The sequence below is a fragment of the Anopheles coluzzii genome, chromosome 3 (genome assembly GCF_943734685.1).
Source record: "Anopheles coluzzii chromosome 3, AcolN3, whole genome shotgun sequence".
NCBI classification, from domain to species: Eukaryota; Metazoa; Arthropoda; class Insecta; order Diptera; family Culicidae; genus Anopheles; species Anopheles coluzzii.
In genome coordinates this window covers 66,148,215-66,168,810 of record NC_064671.1, presented here as the reverse complement: position 1 = coordinate 66,168,810, position 20,596 = coordinate 66,148,215, and the positions used below count along the sequence as shown (strand labels likewise).

Below are 20,596 nucleotides of genomic sequence, written 5' to 3'. Positions count from 1 at the left end.
AAGATCTATTTCTCTTTCTCTCTTGCTGTATACTATGCGTATCGATATTTCATCAATTTCAATGCTCGTACTGCACGCATTTTGAACCATAAACTTGTTTATTATTCGCAAGTGGAGTCACAAATAAATGAGAGAGATGGTGACGCTTCCAATCGAGGATTGATTGGCCGTTCGATGAACCGTGAGCGCATCGCATGAATCATGGATCATGGTTTAAGAGTTTGTTTATTGGAGTAAATGTCATTTTGATTTGGTTTGGAAATAGGATATAGTTGAACATATTGCTGTGATTTTTTGATTGTTGTAAAACTGACCAGCATTTCAACGATATATATGATTGCATTTTTTTTCTAAATAGAAAATTTACAAAAAAGATATTAACACATTACAAAACTTGCATAAGAAAAAATAATGTAAGAGCTAATAATTGACAAAAACAAATAGACATTAATTAAGACAGCTCCCTGAACATCTAAAATAAAAGTCCTTTAGACAGACACATTTATATTCAAATAATATAAAAAAATATTGATAGACAAATGAACAAAACCGATGTAAAACGAAGATAAAAACTAATAAATATTAAACGATTTTTAATAATCAAATTTTAAATAAATAATAGTTAAAAAAAGAGAAACGGTGGGAAAAGAGATAAACAAAATAATAAAAATAATACAGAGGCTGAAGAAAGCAATGAGAAAACTCCCTTTGCCTTGAACCAGTAAACAAGAATAAAGAATAAAATAATATACTTCACTCTTTTCACAAACCATTTCTAGGAAACAAAAACAATTTTCTGCACCATTTTCTCATATCTATACTATATTTCTAGCAACCGTCCATATCTATTCACTCGATGAACAATTTCTGTCCACAGCTTGTACATGTATGTACTCCCTCGACACCGTATAGCATCATCTTCGTCCATACGACGTCCCGAGGTCACGTGTGTCCTGCCTGCCTGCCTGCCCGACTGGTTGCGTCGTTATGCGATCAAAATCGAAAATAAATTGCGCCGCACGTACAGTCGGTGGCCCAACTTTAAGCAGATCAAAACCCACATCAGCCGGTGCAGCAGTCGGCACAGAAACTGTATCCTTGTAGTGTGTGAACCACACCCAAAATAATAAAAAAAGATAAAAAAAGGAAAATAAAGATATTTACTACGCGTGCCAAATGAGATCAAATCCACCCCCCCCCCCCCCCCCCCCCATGTACCTCCGATTCCAGGCCAGCGGTTGGGCCGGGTTGGTGCGATCCCGGGCAGCCGGCAGCTCGCCCAAGTAGTAGCGCCGTATGCCGGGTATGTAGGCCTGGAAGTACTCGTCCCAGTCGACGGTGGACAGATCGAACTCGAGCAGGGACGCTTCGGTGGGCGTCAGCAGCGTCCGCAAGCGAACCACGTTTTCGTTCGCTATTTGCCACTCCCGCAGCCCGAAGTAGGCCATCGTTTCGAGGAATCGGTTCGTCTTGGCTGCCATTCGCCGGTAGCTGTGGAATGGTGAAACAGTCAGCGTTCGATTCAATATTCGATGTTGTTTTCTTTTGCTTCTTTTTCTTTCTTTGTGCAAACAAATCGCACCAAAGCATATCTTACAGGGGCCGTTTACCGCGCAGCTGACGGACAAAATCCAGCAGCCAGGCCGGTACGGTATGGCAGCAGAGGGAAAGCACCCGGAACAGGGCCCTGTTCGGGACAATTGTGTACGAATGAGGCCTGCAAAAAAAGAGAAGTATATGAGTAGTGTGTGGGAAACGTGGCAAGTGGTGCGTCTTTGCAAGTGACCAAGCTTCTCCATAGGCATGGCGAAAGTGGGCGATTTCGCTGAAAAAGTGGTTGGCAAACCCGTCCCGCGCGCGCTATTTTCCTTTTGCAACGACGATGGCTGGGCAAATACGTCAACCGTCCCACCGTGGGGCGCTCAGAGGGAAGACCAAACAAAGCGGATTGTCAGACGTCTTGTTTGCCGCTTCAACGCTCAGATAATTTCGGTAACGCGATTAACGCTTCCGGTGGCCGTGGAGTTTGGGTTTCGCTTGAAAATAAACACAAACTGTTGCACAGGATCCATCGTACCCTGTCTTGTGTCTGCCGAACTTTACGCTACCATTCATTGGTTTATTGGCGCTTAGCCGATTAAATTCCATCGAAGGGTAATTAATTTTGGTCTTCTCTCCGTAGGCCCCGTGACCCTGTTGCTGCTTCGTTGTTGCAGCTATTAATAATTAATATGAACACAATAAAAACAGCTTTAAATATTCAGCTTATCAGCGGTCTTAGTTTAGATCCAATTTTGGTTCTTATCTAGACGCGGCATACGATGTAACACGGGAGATTCCATTTCGCATGTTCTGTCCTTCAGAAACGTCTAAAAGCTACTTAATATTAGTTTTAGGTTTACCGACAGGCGCTGAAGCAAACGTGTTTGTGATTTTATCCACAACAAGCACGTCCCAACCAAGTTGCTATGCCTTAGACACCCTTTTCAATCTCGACTGTCCGACCGTACCGAGGATTACTGAGAAAGATGAACCATATCCATAGGAGTTCCCAGAACCTGTGGTCTCTGGACTGGAACAAATTGAGCTTCAGCGAATGACCAGGCAAAGGTTAACCACGACTGAGCGAAGCAGGACTTCCTAGAAAGCAGGATACAACTTTGCACATTTTAGCATTGATGTCCATTTTTCAGTTTCTGCGAAAGCTGTCACAAAGTTTAAACCATGTATGGGAAGTTCGGTTGTGTCAACCCAGCGTTAGCTAGTGTAGATTTTGCAATGGAAACTTCCATAGAAGCGTTCACAAGCGTTCACAAGTGAGTCGAGTTTTTTATGAAGGAAATGATTTAAAGGAAATGAAATGAAAATAAACATATTGTTGAGCTATTATAACACCCCGGAAAAGAAGGAGTGTGTGAGGTGTTGCGTTAAAAGGAGTAAAAAAAACCCTATGAATTCTCTGAAATGGATATTAAATGATTTTCTTTTACATGGATTACCCACAAAACTATCTGATAATGTAGAAACATCCTTTTGGATCTGAGGCTATTTATATGATAGTACTCAATGTTTATATTGCATTCCTTGTTTTTAGGTACCATATTGCTTCGAATTACGGACATTTAGGCCTTTTTGGTAATATGTTCTTACTAATTAGCCGCATTCACACACAGCATATCCTGTTAGAGCATATCTGTCAAACACACTTTTTCATTGAGGTAGGGGAAGTCTAGCAGCCTGTGGAGAATCTTTTTCGAGCAATCTAAGCTATCCATCGCTCGATGGATAGCAATAATCAAAGTCCATATAATACAGAGGTCGATGCATAGCTCGATTTTGGTCCACCATTTTGAAAGCTCATTAAAGGAACTCTGTTCTTTGAAATACTTTGGAAGTTTTTTATTTTAACAAGTTTCTCTTTTATGCGACCGTTCTCGTCAATGGTTGATTTGCGACTAACTTGTAATGAAACGATCGTTCCTAAATCTATTAAAGACTACTTCGATTACACGCGGCTACTTCGTTTACACCCCCTCTCGATCGTTCATCCCAAGTTTCTTCCTCAAGACTTTCAATCAACCAGCTTCTAATGCCTTATTGGTATGTAGCTTCGGAAGGGTTCGAATCAATGTCATTACTTTCAATCCAATATCCTGTAACAAGCCCAAGAATTGCCTCAACAAACCAGGAGGAGCTTCAGGCAGTTTTCCATGAAGAAATGCTACTTTAAAATCAGGCCTTGATGTTAACGATTCACCTTTGATAGCTTTCTTCCTAATTTCACAATTATAATGACTTACGTTTGCGCTGAGTTTTGAAGTCATCGGTTCTTCCCTTTCGCCATTTTCTTTTTCACGTATTCCTTTATCGCTTAATATTTCAAAATATTCCTCATTATTCTCTTCAATATCGACTAACTTTTGATGCACTTGCAAACCGTTGGCAGCATTATCTTTTCCGACCATTTCCCCCTCTTGCTGAAAACGGTCATTGTCCCGCTGTTCATGAAAAGGGAATTTTACATCTCGATTTTCAGAACCACAAGTGTCGTTATCCAATGAGATAAAGGCCAATTCTTGATTTTTTTTTATATGGTTCTCGGCATGCGTCGCAAAAATGTGTTGATATTCGATCGCGACCGTCTACCATACAGTTTTGCATCACCATGCCTGTAGCTTGAAATCGAAAATATTCATTACGAGGCTTTAGTGTACTCACCGCTGTCATACACATATTTGCAGATCGTCTCGTTTCTAACTGCAACTCTAGCTCATAAAGATTTTGTTTCATATGAGCAACGCCAATTACATCCTTCTCTAGCTTCATTAGGGCTTTTTCAAAGCCATCTTCACGAGTGAAAAGCACATCGATTCCAGCATGCGTCATTTTCTTTACTGAAACTAAGTTACTTCTCAACTCAGGTAAATAAATAACATTCTTCATTTCTAAAATAACGCCTTCTTTCGTTTTTCCACGCACGGTACCTTCGTATTCTCCGACTAAAGTTACACCGTCTTTGGCAACATCAACGATAAACGGTTCTTTCAATTTTCGAATGTTTTGAAGGTATTTGATGTTGTTGATGAAGTGGTCACTGCATCCGGAATCGATTACAAATGAATGTATTGCTTGCTCTTTTTCTTCCACTTCACACTGAGGTTTCACCATGAAACTCACAGTTTTGCCTGCCACAACAGAGTTAGCATTTCTGTTTTCCATCTTGGATCGGCAATCCTTTTGCATGTGGCCTAATTTTCCACACCGGTAACATCTTCCTTTGAATTTCTTCATCTGATTACTTCCACCGATAAAAGCGGTTGAATTTTCTTCGACATAGTAGTCCACCCTGTCGACTCGCTTAGACTCTTCTCCTAGTAACCGATGTTTCATCATTTCTAATGAGAGGTCTTTATCTTGGATATTTTCAAGGGCTGTCACAAGAGGATCGTAGCTATCCGGCAACGTTAAAAAAAGTTGCGATACCAAATCGTTCTCTTCCATTTTCGCACCTGCATTTTTCAACTGTCGCACTAGCTCGTCGAATTCGGCAAAATGACTTCGCATAGAACACCCTTCCTTCATGCGTAACGTGGCCAGTCGTTTGCGCAAGATCGTCTGGCTTGCCCCCGACTTCTTCGCAAAAGTGTCTTCAAGGGCTTTCCACATTTCCTTGGCTGTTCCCTTTTCTTCGACTATGGCTAGACAATCGTCTCCAACAAATCCAACCAGCAAGGATTTTGCCTTCCGGTCCATTCGCAAAAACTTGTTCCGCGGTTCTCCGACCGCCTCAAGCACGTCTTCTTCGAGCACCTCCCAAACTTCCGAAGCTTCCAAGAACAAACGAACTCGAAAACGCCATTTTCCGTAGTTCGTTCCATTCAGCTGGGGAATGCCAGCACCTTCCTTTACAGAGGAGCCCATAACCTAAAGGAACTCTGTTCTTTGAAATACTTTGGAAGTTTTTTATTTTAACAAGTTTCTCTTTTATGCGACCGTTCTCGTCAATGGTTGATTTGCGACTAACTTGTAATGAAACGATCGTTCCTAAATCTATTAAAGACTACTTCGATTACACGCGGCTACTTCGTTTACACTCATTTTTGACAGTTAGATGAAAAAGCGTTCACAAACGATTCCAAACAACCATACACTTTTTAGGGCTAATTGTGCTTTTTCTGCCCAAAACCTAGTGTAACTATACACTTCCTTCTCATGAACGTGGCATGGAGTAGTTTTTTCAGTAAATCATCACTTAAAAATGACCACAATCAGAAATCTGGCCTCTTAGCTTTGACCCTCTTGAGCTGCACAAGATTTCGTCCTAATTTCGGGCACTGATCTTGTTGTAATTGATAATTTCACTATAATTCTATCTTTTCTTGATATTCGTCAACTTTTTAAAGTACAATATTACAAACAAACGATGTAAAAATGGCCGAAAATGCTTGCAGACCACTGCATGCACAACAACTAAAACCTCAATGTATGCTACGATGAAACTATTGAAGCTTTTTCATCCAGCTGTCAAAACTTTCCCACGCTTTTTGATCAAATGTTCTGGACGACTCGACCTCTGTATTATATAGACTTTGAGCAATAATATTCAGCCGTACCGGCGAACTCGTTCGTTCCTGGGAACGTTCGCCGCGACGCTCATTTTCACTCATTTCATAGCCCTCTAGATCAAAAATTAGAAAATCGTATAGATTTTGTACTGGCCAACCTAGTGGTACAACCCTGTCCACTCATGAGCGACGAATGTTTCTCGTCGAACGAGTTCGCCAGTACGGCTGATCGGCTAATCTGTTTTGGCACTTGTTGCTAGTGGAAGGGAAAAGGTTCGCGAAGAAATATATGCCGTGTCTGAGCGTACCTATTCAATTTTAATCGGCCAAACCTCTGCATTACTCACTTTACTAAAGCAAACTTTAAAAAATAAAGATTTCCAATTATTTTCAAAAATTCATATTCCGGACAGCCTCCAAACTCCTTTTGTAATCTTCAAACTTACACACAAACTACGCTTTTTTAGTTTTTAACTTGTTTCAAGGTCTGGACACTTGATTCTGGATGTCAATGTCTTCCTAGGCCGACAGAACGACGGTCTTAAATACATTAAGGCTTTGGATGTTGTTTTTTTTCTCTTGTAATCGTAGATGCATAGAACCGAAGAACTGCTACGCGGATTGACGGTCTTTCCCGTACGGCCATCAATGCACTTATCACATACATCTTCAAATATCGTTGTATTCTTGTTATTATAACAGACTAAAAAAATGTTTTTAAGCAACCAGTCACAATTTACTTCGGCTGGCCAGAATTGAAAACAAGATAAAAAGTCTTGCTTCGTTTTCTGGACAGAATTTAATATGAATTTTAATGAATTTCAGAGCACAATATGATAAAACGCTGTTGTTTTCGCGTTAATCAGCCGTACCGGCGAACTCGTTCGTTCCTGGGAACGTTCGCCGCGACGCTCATTTTCACTCATTTCATAGCCCTCTAGATCAAAAATTAGAAAACCGTATAGGTTTTGTTCTGGTCAACCTGCCAGTACAACCCTGTCCACTCATGAGCGACGAATGTTTCTCGTCGAACGAGTTCGCCGGTACGGCTGAATAACTTTTTTCACAATAGATCCGATCCACATCATGGAAAACATCTAAAATTAAAAAGCATGTCCACGGACTGAGTAAGAAGAACTTAAATAAAAATATGCCGAATGTCCGGAATTTGAAACTGCCCGTAATTTGAATCATAACTTTATAAGCTAGATTCAAAGATAGGGATTTTGCAGCTGAAATGTACCTCGATGGCTTGATTACGTTATAAACAGTAAACATATGGATGAGTAAGGATAGACAACAATTAAAAGACTTGGACAATTCCTTACCGCACGGCTACACGAGGTGAAATCTCTATTATAAAATTCTAGTAAAGGCTGATCAGCGTTACTTTCCAGCGGTAGCTTGGATGTTTTTTGCTTACTTTACATCCATACAATGGCAAGCACATCGACTATAGAAAACGCAACGCCGACTTAGTTTTTAGTGTTTTGAGAGGTATGGAGAAGAATGATACATGTTACAGGCAGTATTTCATAATTGAACGTTTTTTCCGTGGTCTTTCGAGATGTTGCTATATATGGGCTTAATTTTTGGTCTAAGCATAAAGAATGTATTCAACGACGTGTAAGTTAAGTTTTTCAAAAAGTGGCCCAAAGAACTGTCCAGCAAGCTTCAACGTCAAAATATAGGTGGCATACTTTAGGTGGCCGCCACTGTAAATCCGGATGCAAGAAAACGTAGCGAGAACATTCACACAAAAAAGTAACTGAAACAAATAACCTTCTTTAAGGAGTAACGGGTCATGCCGGCCTATACAGGCTTTTGATACTTATTACCATTTAGCCGGATAGTCAATCCTTGCTTAGGGCGATGGTCTATGTTCCATGGATGGGTCCCATGGATGAGCATGTTGTTAAGACGACCGAGTTGACGATAGTACCGCGGAACCCCTCAATCCAACAAGAAATAAAAATAGGAAAACTGGACTGGATGGTTCCATTAATGAGTCAGATTCAGGTACTATTCAGGTCTCGAAATATAAAAGGAAGCAGCATCAGGGCCCGGAATCAGGATCTGTTCCATGACTAATATGGAATCTTAATCAATTAAAGGATCAGTATGTAGTTCACTTCCAGAACCGGAAGGTATATGTTGCAGGATCTGCATGGGGTCAGGATCAATTTCAGGACCGTTATGGGTTCAGTGTAAGTTCTGGAGTGGGTTCGCGATCAAATTCAAGGCCGGTACGGTTTTTACAGCCATTATACAGCGGTATATATACAATTTCAGTACCGGTTGGGTAAATGTATCGATAGTAGCGCATTGTGTTGGGGTACAGAAGTGCTTTAATAGATTTAAAGTGTCAGGAAGTGAAACATTTACCACCAAATTAAACAAAAAAAAGCATTTTTTTGTGACGACTTCGTGGTACAATTATAAATGGTGGTATGCTTCCTAAAGTCGTAGTATTGTGTTACTATAGTGTTGGTAAACAAAGATATCTCAAAAACTCTGTATAATATATATAGAACTTAGTTTTGAAGTTGTTTTCATATAAATAGCAATAATCACATTCATAATATTGATTTTTTTTACATAATTTGACCGTAAAAAATATATAAATTTGAGTGATGAAAATATTGACTGTATAGCGATGGTAGACTCAGTTGGATATGCGAATTTTGGCCTTTTTGGTAGATTACTTAAAGGAAACTCATTTATGTTGCTTATTTTTCTGAAAACAATACGAAATGTTAACAATATCCCGGAAAAAATCTACAGTGTCCTGTTTTTATTCTTTTCAAAACTATGACCACTTTTGGAACATGCCTATTACGTGTCCCTATAATGGTACTATGATGGCACTTAAATTTTTTAGCCTTTTTAAAAGGGATTTCACCACCATATTTAAAAGACCAGATTTCATAATGACATAAATATACTTAATTACTCTTAAATTATCGTATGGAGCACATTTTTGAGCCATACCACCACTATTGGTACTACAACCACTACAGGTACGATTACCCTATAGGGTCAAGATATATTTCAGATCCGATATGGGAATGGCATCAACTTCACAACCGGTATGGTATCAGGATCTGTTAGAGAACCAGCAAGGGGTTATGATCAGTTCCAGGATCAGGTTCACGATTAATTCTAACACCTATACGGGAATGGAATCAGTTCCAGCACTAGAATAAGTTCTATAAAATTTTAATGGGTTCGGGATTAGTCCCACATGAAATGTAAATAATTTTATCTTTAAAAAACAAAATGGAATTTGAATTGCCTTTTAAAAAATCTGTTGCACGCATTCTTACTATACCCCATAACCTTATTATATACCCCAGAAATTATCTTGCATAACCCTGTAACCGGGCCAAATTAACTAGTATACAGCAAAATGAACTATTTGACAGATGAAATGTCTGTCATATAACGCATCACAGCAACCAGCTAATGTGAAATGTAAACAAATAACGTGTACAAAATTGCAACTAAATCCATTAAATGACTTCAATCAGTCAATAATTCATCATTTCTTCCAATTAGGGAATGTTCTGCTTGAGAAGATGTTCTTTTTAAGTAAATTTCAAAAGTGGAAGTTGTATCTTTACCCGCAACCCTATAGCTGTGCCTGTCAGATATTTCACCTGTCAAGTAGTTCATTTTGCTATTTATTTCACCTCGTGGTTAGACCACTTATCGATAAACTTTGTTCACGCACTGTTGGGGACAATTTTTAACTACGCTGCTGCCAAAAATCAGACTGTTGAATTAAAAAAAAAGTTCGAGAACCACGCATCTATCTTCGTCAAACAAAAATTTACATTTATGAGGTCTACGGAAAGTCATTCCCCGTGTGTACTTCTTAACAAATATTGGCCAAAGTGGAGCTTCAATTATCTACATTTTTATCGTCCAAAGGGTTAATAGGCTGATATTGGTAATGGTACTTTGCATGTCTATTAAATAACTATGTTTCACAACACTAGTCAGCAACATTAATTAAATAACAATCATTGATTTTTCCTAATTTCCTTTATGAGGATTTCAGTATGTTCCTCCTTTAGTTTATCCTCCTTGATATGTGACAGAGCTATTTTGATAGCCAGTTTAAGCAACTGACTACAATGTAGCAAAACATATTTAAAAACATTTAACCGACTTTGACGGGACCAAAGTGCCACCTCCGTATCCGTAATCAGCTTAGGAAACAACGACACTCTTAAAACGGCAGTGCTTTGGTGAAGAGGATACGTAAACTCTATGTTCGACAAGACTGATCCTTCTAAGATAGCTTAGTTGAACCTTCTTTCCTGTTGGCCCTAATTTTAGTCTGCTAGTTGATTAATTCTTGACGACAGTTCTTGTTAAGGGTAATAATGGCATGAAGAGAACTGTTTTGAAATTGTTTGAGCTTCTGGCCTATTAAAGCCTGTTAAACCTTTAAACCAGCACCATTTGTTGCAGGTTATAAATTATATTCTATCATATAAGAAATGGGCTTCCAAACTTCGTCCAGCGAGCTGCATACGGCTATCGAGAGCCTGTTATGCGGCCCGCAATGGCTTTGTAAAGGTAAAAATAAAAAGTTAATTATAAAATATATTTTTATTAATATTTAAAAAAAACACAGAGCAAAATCCATAACACACGTAAAACCAACTTTCAATCAATCGACCTCCACCAACAACAACGTCCTATTAGTAAACCACAATATTGATTTCCCCCTGCCCACCCAACTTACCAGCAGAGTCGCTTGATCCAGCCGTCAAATCCCATCGACACCGTGCCCATGTACCGGCCCCACGTAAGGTTGGGCCGGTCGTACAGATAGTTGTACACCGGCACCGGTTGCACCGTTTCCCAGCCCGACCGACTATCCTGCGCTGGGTCCCGCGCCATCGATCGGTCGGCCACATCAAAGCCCGCCACCAGCAGCGCATTCACGCAGTAGTCCACCGGGACGAGATTTGCCTTTTTGCGCCCATTGCCGTGGATGATGCGCACGTAACCCTTCACCGTCCACAGGCACAGTCCGGCCGGGCCGTTCAGATTGTCCGTCCAGCCCGCGATCGGTTCGCGGTACGTTGAGAGGACTTTTGAATTTTGGAATTAACGGAAAATAAAACGAGTGAGAGACATCTGCGGAAAGGAGAGTCGACAATCTCCAGCCCTACTTACCTATTGGAGGCCGAAAAATGCCAACTGGCAAGTCCGAAAAGTGCTGCTGAATTAGCGACTCGGCACACTTTTTGCTGTACGTGTACGTGTTGGGCAGCGAGCCGAGCAGACAGTGTTGCAACCCGTCCATCTCGTCGGCTGACAGCAGCTTCGACAGCTTTAATTAAGAAGGAGAGCTTCAAACAAAAGGTCATTTTCCGGTGGAATATTTTCCTCTTACATTTAGTACAGCTTCCGGTCGTAGCAGCGTATCATCGTACACACGCTCGCGGATGTGTGTCCGGTCGCAGTTCGAGTACAGGGTGGACACGTGCACGACCGCTTTTAGCCGTTGCATGCGTCGCGCCAGCTGCAACACTCGACGCGTACCGCCGACATTCGTGTCGACGGCATTCTTAATGCTTTCGTTAAACTTCACCGACGCTAGCACATTGAAGATGATGTCCGTCTGTTGGAGTAGGCGGGTTTCGGTCGTTTCATCCATTCCTAGCCCGAGCCCGTCGCCCGCTTCGAGCGAAATTTCGACCGGTTCGACACGTTCGAGCAGCTGCTCGACGGTGGCGTCCTGCCGCAGCCTATCGAACAGCTACACCCACGGACAAAACAAAAGCTGATTAGATTAATACCGGGCTTTGTTGTTCGCCCACGTCATCGCCACGCCGACTTACCGCATCCTTGAGCAGTTCCTGCAATCGTTCGGCCGGCTTGCGACCATCCTTAATCCGCACCGCTAGAAACACTTTCCGCACACCGAGGCAGCGCAGTATCTTCTCGAGCAGCACCTTGCCGAGAAACCCTGTCCCACCCGTCAGCAGGATAGTGGAATTGCGATAAAAACTCAACACACGGTTCAGCTCGGGTGCGTTCCGGTCGGCGGAATTTCCTTTTGCGGCCATCTTACAACGACCAGCACTGGACGGCGACTGATGCGGCTGGCGAGGCTCGTAATGAATTGCCCCTTATGCTGTGGTCCTTTGTGTGGATTTGGGACGTATGTGTGCACGTAGTTGTGTGTATGCGTGTGGGACAGGCCTACCCCGTGGCAGGAAGTATACATGCAAAGCCTATGCAATATTGATAATGACGGCTGGGAACTTTCCGCAGCTGCTTAGTAAACCCTTCAAACAGACACTCACGCACACAGAGAAAGCGTTTACCGGTGTACGGGCGGGGGGCTTGAATATGTGTTTGAACTGTGCTTATTGTCTCACTCCAGGATGTCGCTAGGATACGGCGGTGTTGGCTACTAGGACCGCATGGAGCGACGCTCTGCCGGATTTACTTCCAATAGTGTTCTACCGAGAAATTCTGCTCCACTCCGGCTTATCGAAACCGTAATCCTCGCGGACGCGACTACTTTTCAAAAGGTTAATATGGAGCTTAAATTCACCCGATGTACTTTACGCCAAGCTTAACTAAATGGAGTTGAAAAGGACAGCAAAAAAAAAGCATTGGATTTACTACTGCTTACACTGCACTTCTTTGCCGACCATTTATGGTTCGTGCTTTGGTTTGCACGTGAAAAGTGCACTTTCCGCTGGCATGTGCTCCGATTGGAACGCTAATGGAACGCTGGTCGCACGGTAATCGAATAATAACAACTGATTGTGTTTGCTGATAATGCGGTTTGTTGGTCATTTGGTCATTCCTATTAATTGAATCCCGTCCGGGAGGCTTAAAGGTAGAACAAGGGAGTTTAAAATATCACCCTAACGGTGGAAGTAGAACAGGCTGTTTGTTTAACAAACGAGCAGCACAATTAAATCTCGACCCTGATGATATAAACACCAACTGTATGTTGTCTTTACACTGCAGTACACTTTTTAGTGTTAATGGAAGTTGATGGAAGTTTTCTTTTCAGTTTGTTTTGGATTTGGAAGAGAAATCACTTAGTGAACAAGTTTTTAGCAGTCCCTGCTTACGTCTCAAATGTTCTTACAGGAGTAAAAAGTTCTCGTGCTTTTCGATTGATGCTACATTTCGGTGAGGATTTAGTAAAGAAGACTCGCAAGTTCGGTAGTTGCAAAGCAAAACTAAATGCTTCAGGGACAGGGCGAGAGACATGGGAAATTTGAGTTGCGAATGAACAGTTTTAGCTTCTGGTAGTGTTAGTCGTTACAATCTTGACTGTATTGAGAGGAAAGTTCTACGCCGAATACGGTAACTGCGGGTATTCGTTGTTAGTTGGAATGATGCCAAAGACAATGGCAATAACGAAATAAACTCGTTTAAATCAAATTTACCTGCTACGGGAGCTAACGGTATTAGGAGTACTAATAAGTGTGTAGCGTCTAAATTTCAAATGTCGCCATTTGTTAACTAAAAATAGTTATGATCAGTCATCTTTAAACATTCATTTCCCAACAGTAATTACAATTAAAACAACATTGTTCCAACAACCTGTCAGCACCAAAAATAGTATCTTCTGCAACATGTGCCGACCGCTGAAACAATTTATCGAAAGTAATTTTCCTGGTGGTAAATGTGCTAATTTTAATTGAGAGGATGAGCAACGTTCCTGAGCACAACTTGAGCTTGGCCACTGGAGAGGCAATGATTATTGCAGATCCTGCACAAACGCATCAGGATCTCATGAAGACGCTTGGAGTATCCCAGCAAGTTATTTCCCATTGATAAATTATAATGGGAGTGATCCGTATTATGGGAATTTGGGTTACATTCCCCCGGCGGTAGGCTAACCCAGAAATTATTTGCTTCAATAACTACTACTACTATTTGGTGCAGGTACGATTGATGCATTCATGCAATACAGCTAATATGCCAGAAAAATAAGGATGAATAATAGAACATATTTTGAACCATGACTAAGTAACCAAATAACCGATTAACTTTCATTATTGTTTAATTGTATATTTCTCATTCAATGGATAACAGTGATTCGTGTAAATGTTTTCAAGTCTAACATTAGTTTAAAATAAGTAGTTTCAACTTAATCACTCGATTCGAAGGCGGTTTTTAAAGGATTGTACTGAGGTTTCGAAATCAAACATATGACGAACTTCATTAAACACCCGAATCATGGAGGTGAGGGGGTATATAGAGCCATAGCCATAGGTCTTTGAAATCTTTTGTTACCCGAAACAACATGCCAAGCAACTGATTACCTCGAGTAATCAGCTCCTCCTTTTGCTGGACAAATGACAGCTTTGAGTTAAGTATGATACCGAGATTCTTCATAGACATTGATTATAACCACTACAAACGCATTGATGCTTCTACTATGAATTGGACCTAGTTTTTCATTTGTACAGTCCACTAAATGTCATCTATCAATGCTGATGTTCTTCTGAGATGCTGATTGTTCTTCTGTAGACATACTTTTGAGTAATTTAAATTATCATGTATTCAACAGATTATGTTATGAGATGCACTTAAAGAACAAAAGATTTAAACATAAGTCGATGTTTAGAAATTAAACCAGTTTTTATTCTCTTCATTTAATTTGTCTTACAAAATTAGGTAGAATTTGGCACAATTTTTCGCTTACTGTTGTGCTTGTTTTTGTGAACATTACAGAATTTGAGGAGCATTTTAAAATGCTTCACACTCCAACACAAGTCCTCGGTTCTGTTTGCACTTCTAAAATACCGGTGGTGCTGTGGGAAAAAATGGAAATCCGAATTAAAAACAAAAAGGCAAGAGCATTAACGAAAGAGTTGATTACTTGAGAAGTTTCATGACGTCGTGAAGAACAGACACAGGTTTGTAACAAGCAAACGACACACATACACACGTACAGAAAGACAATACAACGCACAGAAAAAAAGACGTATTCTACCCAGCAACACAAAAGGTTTACAAAGATGTCTTGGCAAAAAACACTATTCACAGAAGCACAACTTTTTTTAAAACGCTTTTTTACATAGTCAACAAAAAGAGAAACATACTCAACGAACGATTTAATTCGCCATTTAAATTCGAGTGCAGCGTGTCGCTCCAATGTTCGCCGAACAAAGATGGGACACCCAAAAAGCGAAGCGTCAGTGACAGCGAAAAAGAAGGAAGTGTAACGGTTGAGGAACTTTTGTCTCCATCGCATAGAGAGCTGTTCCGACCGAGAGCGTCCGGTCGATGTGTGTGTATTGCATTCTGCATGTGCAGTCAAGATGCAAACCTGTCGAACCGGCATTCCCGCTGCTGCTGCTGCTGCTGATGCTAGCAGTGCAAAGAAAAAACAGACAATGGGACGTGAAATTCACATCGAAAGCAATTTCTTGTACGTCAAATGCAATTTTCCACCAAACCGGCAGGTGTGAAAGGGCATCCAGCAGCTTCTATTACTCTCTGTTTCTCATTTTGTTGAAGTAATTCTAAGCAGCTTACATAATTTTCTCTTTAAAAATCGTTTGATGGGAATGAAAAATTGAAGCAACGAAGTGGATGAAGTGGATGGCGCGAAATTAGCCGGCAAACGAGGTGACAACAGTGACACAGTGAATGGAAAGTGGCAATGCTTTTAACGCTTTTTTATCGTTTTTTGTTACGCGAAATTAGATCTTTGATCGACATCTTTATTTACTCGAGCAAGTACCATGAAGTGGCCCCCGTTTACCCACGCGCATGGGATTTGCTGGTGGGCGTGAGATACCGTTTCTGTTGCTCCTGATGGCTGAGATGAAGGAAATATAAATATAGATTTTGGCATGTCAAGTCGGAACCGGTGAACGGATAGTATTATCTACGCACAACAGGACATTCGATTTTGGACTGGACCGGCAAATTGTAGCACTCTGGAGATTCGTTTTTGGTGTTTGCCATTTTGTTTTCAAACAGCGAGCACAGCATTTGTACAAAGCCCACACACACACAGACGGACAGACATTGATTTAACGGACAGACAACACAGCACAACACGTCACAAAAACGTCACAAACGTAGAGTGGCCTGCAGTGAGTGCGTCAAAGTCACCCGGTCGGTCCTTAGTTGTAGCCACGGAAACCGCTAACAAGGGTGGAGCCTACGTAGCCGGACGGTGAGGTACCGCTGTAGTAGCCATAGCCCAGGTTGCGGTTGCCGTAGTAGTTGTCGTTGTTGTAGCCGTAGTACGACTGCAGCCCACCATTACCTCCGAAGCCGCCGTAGCCGCCATAACCGCCGTAGCTGCCGCCACCGTACGCAGGCGATCCGACGCCCAGCGTGTTCGTGCCCGGGTAGTAGCCCGATCCGCCATAGCCGCCTCCCTTTTGCGCGTGAAGCATGTGAAGCAGAGCGTCAAAGAGAGGAAGAGAACATTTGTTAAAAGGAACCATCCATTCCACAGCTCAGCACGGTGGTTAGTGGTTCGAAAAAGTGGTTACATACCGGATAGTAGCCTCCCTGCGGCAGATAACCGCCCTGTGGGTAGTAACCACCCTGCGGGTAGTACCCACCGGACGGGTAATAGCCCCGATTACCCGAGTAGTAGGTGCGGCTTCCCAGCAGCCCGCCCAGATCGAACACTGCCGCCAGAAAACGGAAGATAAAGATAAACGTCAAAAGCGATGCAGCAGTTTCATCTCCTGCTATTGAAACTTACATCTTTCACTCGAGCCACCGCCGTAGTAGCTGCGCTGTGTCCTTGTCGAAGCGGCCGTACTCAACACCTCCCCGGTGGCCGACTGTTTGTCGACAGCTTCACTTACCTCAACCGGCGCATCGGTGGACGACAACGGTGTGTTCGTCGCTTCCCGGCGACTCCGCCCCAGCAACCGCTGACAGTGGACCGCTTGCGACAGTATCGAGGTCACCAGCAGCATCTGCAATGAATGGAGGGCATCACCACCCCGCCGAATCCAAGGGTGAGAAGCTTGTGGTAAGTGTTGGGTAGTCTCTGATGAAAATGGACGATTACTACGCGACCGCGCGCCTCTATTTACATCGCTTTGCACTTATTGTGTGCGTTATATTGTGAGTGCGTATGATTGAAAATGGGATTACTATGAAACCCTCAAGCGTCGTTCAAATTGGAGCAACGACGCTATACACTGACCAAATCAGCTTGTTGAGATTTACGTGCCTTTTTATCGTAGAAGAATGCAATCCATTTCACATTACAATAACTGCTTGTAACATTCCATTACAAATGTTTTAGTATGTAACAAAGGGAGGTTAAGCGCATCGTTTGTGGAGGAATGTGTAATCGAGCATAAGCTGTTTCGTGGCTTGGTACGAACATATTTTCACATTTAAATGTTTTTCTTATTGGTTAAATACTTAAGATTTCGAAAACAAATTCCATTATTACTGCAAAGCGTTACAAAAAGAAGTATAAGAAATGCTTCATTTAACCGTATTCCTTTATTGATAATAGTGGTGAAAACTTTAACTTAATTCGCTAAAATTGTAATGCAGCTGATCATTCTTAGTTAAAGATTAGCAAGTACCACGTACCTTACGGTATTTCGTTTAAAAATAAGTTAAATTACTTATACAACAATGTTTAAAAAAACAAATAGCCAAACACAGATGAAAACATATTTAATAATTGATTAATAATTCATAATTAATTGATTAAAAATTTATATTTAATAACATTTTAATAATTGAAATAAACATTTCAAAGTAAAATTGCCAAGCTTGTAAAGCAACCATTACGGGTAATTTGCGAATTGTTGCACACCACCCAATTGCACTCTGCATATAAATTGTTGTTTTTTCCATACATTTAAAACCTAAACCTAGGAAAAATAAGAATTGTTTGTGCAAGAGTTTGTGTTAAGAATTGTGCATCACAAAATAAGATTTAATTCGCCCTGTGAACTATTATATTTTATTATTTTGTATCTTATTTATATAATGTTTGATGTATTATTATGTATATATTATGTATATTATTTTATGTATTGTAACAAACACTGATTTTATTCCACAGTTTAATAATTGGAACAAAGAGAGTGCGTCGATCCTATTTAATTGCACAGCTCAAAGCCTCGCTTTTTCATCGTGCTTTGCGTTTTGTGTTTTGTTTACCATTGGCGTGTGGCAGCAGTTGCAAATTTGCTAGTTATTTTGCGGAATTCCGACTTGAACTAAGGATAAACGAGTAATCTAATAGCGTTTCGTACTGTTCTTAACACTGTTCGATAGAAAAACATCCATTTCAGGGCTCTTTTTTGTTTATTGCAGTGTATTGGAAAGTGTTCAACAATAGAATTTGGAGATTTTGTAAGTGTGCAACGATTGGATTTTTGGCCAGGTTTAAAAAGCAGTATTTCTTGCCATTATTAATCGTTTTTCTCCCCAAATAAAATATACATACCATTTTTTTAACAATAATCATGTATACTAGACACACATAACATGATTATTTTGGTTTCATCCATCTCAAACGTGTGAAATACTTTGGTAGTTCCCTTAAGTGGGCAAAAATTGGCAAATTACCCTACACAACTTAGTTCGGGGAAGGTAATTTGAGCCATGAAAAAAGACACTTCTGAAAAACGATTTTTTTTTCGCAAAACAAAAAGGCTAAAAATCGTTCACTATTGAAAGATACTTTTTCAAATTGAACTTAACAGAAATATGTATTTTTAATGTGTTCTATGATTGTTTTTCGTCTTACCTTTTTATGAGGGAAGTTTTTATTTTGGCGACAATATCAATTATACTTTTGTTTTTATTTGAAAGAGCTTCATTTCAACAGTTCGAAAATGTAATCTGATTGTATGTTATAATTATACCAACGACCATTTTGTAAACATGTTGCCAGAATTTAAAATTATCCCGCGACAGTGTAAAATTGACAAATTAGGTCATAATGTTGGAACTTTTAACGTTTTAAACTATTATTCAACACTTTCTCGGTAAATCATCATCCATATAAACTATGGTAAGCAAATTCCTACATTGCCGTTCACATGTTTGCCTTCGCAAGAGTTTTTTTGCTGATCATTGCTTTACGTTTTTTACTACATTCTTCAATCGCAGCCCGTGTCACGCTTCATGTCACCAGAATGTAGAGGAAATCGTTTTGCCAGTACCATTTCCTTTCCAAACTGCTCTGTCAGGTTACTCGGGCAGCGTTCGAAACGATGCAGCTTTACTCAAACCTTTGAACTTTTCATCTTTTCTTACTCGAAACTACTGGAAGATCTTCCTTTTGTGCATACACTTGAACTAAAAATCTATCTACACTGGCGCACTGAGACACACCCACCGAAAAAAAGACACTTTAAAGACACTCACCTTGAACAGTGTAGTTGCGGCCAACATTTTGCAAAACTTTAGACTCGACCTTTCTTCTCAAAGATGCAAAAATTCACGCTGGATAAACTTTCCACTGCCGAGGGAGTTGATTAATTGCGGGAAAAAAGCTAGACGACCCGGAAAAATACACTTTTGACACACTAAACTGCAGCTTTCGCGTTGGCCGGTCAAGTTGAGTTTGACTATTTTCGGACGGGGAGGCCGGAATTGCCGGAATTGCGGAATTGCCGTTGCTTCAGATGAACTTTTGGGAAATGTAAATGAGGGAGGAAAAAGAGAGGTGAAAAAACCGAAACAATACAATCGATGCTATCCTACAGCTTGTTATTGCCGCTTATAAAGCGACGCGCGATAGAACCGAGGGGCGATCCTCCTTTCACTATCTTTCACTTGGGTGGTGGTGCACTCTTCCGCCCGCTGTTTTATGAATGTCTTGAATTATTTTTCCATCACCGTTTCTCCTGCTCATCCGCTGGCTACACACCAGCAGATGGAAATGGTCACGTTCCGTACTGTTTGGCACACGGGAAAAAACACGCTACGCTATGATTTACATAGCGTCACGCCGATTTTTCTAGCACCAAAACCAGAGTTCCACACCAAACGCACCAAACGCACTATTGCGAAAGAAATTCACGTTTTTCACGCCCGCATCGTACAGCACTGCACTTTACAGCACACACTTAGCTGTTTTTCGATTTTTTCTTCTTTTTTTAGGGAAGGGTGTAAACTTACTGATTAGCCCTGCACAGCCTGCACTTTTCGAAGCGCTTTGAAGCTGCTGTTGCCCGCTGAAACGTTTGGCTGGAAGTAATGGTTTTTCCCAGTGCCGGCATGATTTTATAGTGAGTGAGTCGCGTTTGTTTTTTTTTTTTTCTTTCGTTTGGTTTGATGCGTCACCTGCGTACCCGCGGCCAATGATCGTCGCAGCAAGCAGCGCACCCAAAGAAGTTTGCAGCAATGCTGTGCTTTGCAGAGGGGGATGGTACACAATGGTGCTCAATGTGCACCGCCCTACAGACGAAGAGGCAGGTCAGTGAGCATGTTCGAGGGGGTCGATTGCGCTCGAGCATAGTGCGCGGGTGTGTACGAAGATTAGGCCCATCAGTGAAGGTTTTTTTGTCTTTCTGTGG

The 20,596-nt window shown here is 41.1% G+C and overlaps 2 protein-coding genes across 3 annotated transcripts; both read right to left on the bottom strand.

Moving 5' to 3' along the window:
- Positions 1–79: 79 nt before the first annotated feature.
- Positions 80–12,833, bottom strand: LOC120958755 (fatty acyl-CoA reductase wat-like). Its single transcript, XM_040381755.2, has 7 exons — positions 11,927–12,833; positions 11,479–11,844; positions 11,259–11,415; positions 10,822–11,173; positions 1,598–1,717; positions 1,219–1,491; positions 80–1,097 (listed from the first exon to the last, which is right to left on the bottom strand). Exons 1-7 carry the CDS (start codon positions 12,152–12,154, stop codon positions 986–988), a joined length of 1,608 nt encoding a protein of 535 aa, XP_040237689.2. The 5' UTR covers positions 12,155–12,833; the 3' UTR covers positions 80–985.
- A 1,846-nt stretch (positions 12,834–14,679) lies between these two features.
- LOC120958678 (prisilkin-39-like) lies at positions 14,680–20,293 on the bottom strand. Of its 2 annotated transcripts, XM_040381639.2 has the most exons (6): positions 20,199–20,293; positions 19,443–19,707; positions 16,795–17,014; positions 16,581–16,717; positions 16,345–16,459; positions 14,680–14,875 (listed from the first exon to the last, which is right to left on the bottom strand). In XM_040381639.2, the coding sequence occupies exons 2-6, from the start codon at positions 19,467–19,469 to the stop codon at positions 14,859–14,861; spliced, it is 516 nt and encodes a 171-aa protein (XP_040237573.1). In that variant the 5' UTR covers positions 19,470–19,707; positions 20,199–20,293; the 3' UTR covers positions 14,680–14,858. The 2 variants fall into 2 exon arrangements, with proteins under 2 accessions (XP_040237573.1, XP_040237572.1); XM_040381638.2 differs by lacking the exon at positions 14,680–14,875 and having other exon boundaries at positions 14,882–16,459.
- Between the last annotated feature and the right edge of the window lie 303 nt (positions 20,294–20,596).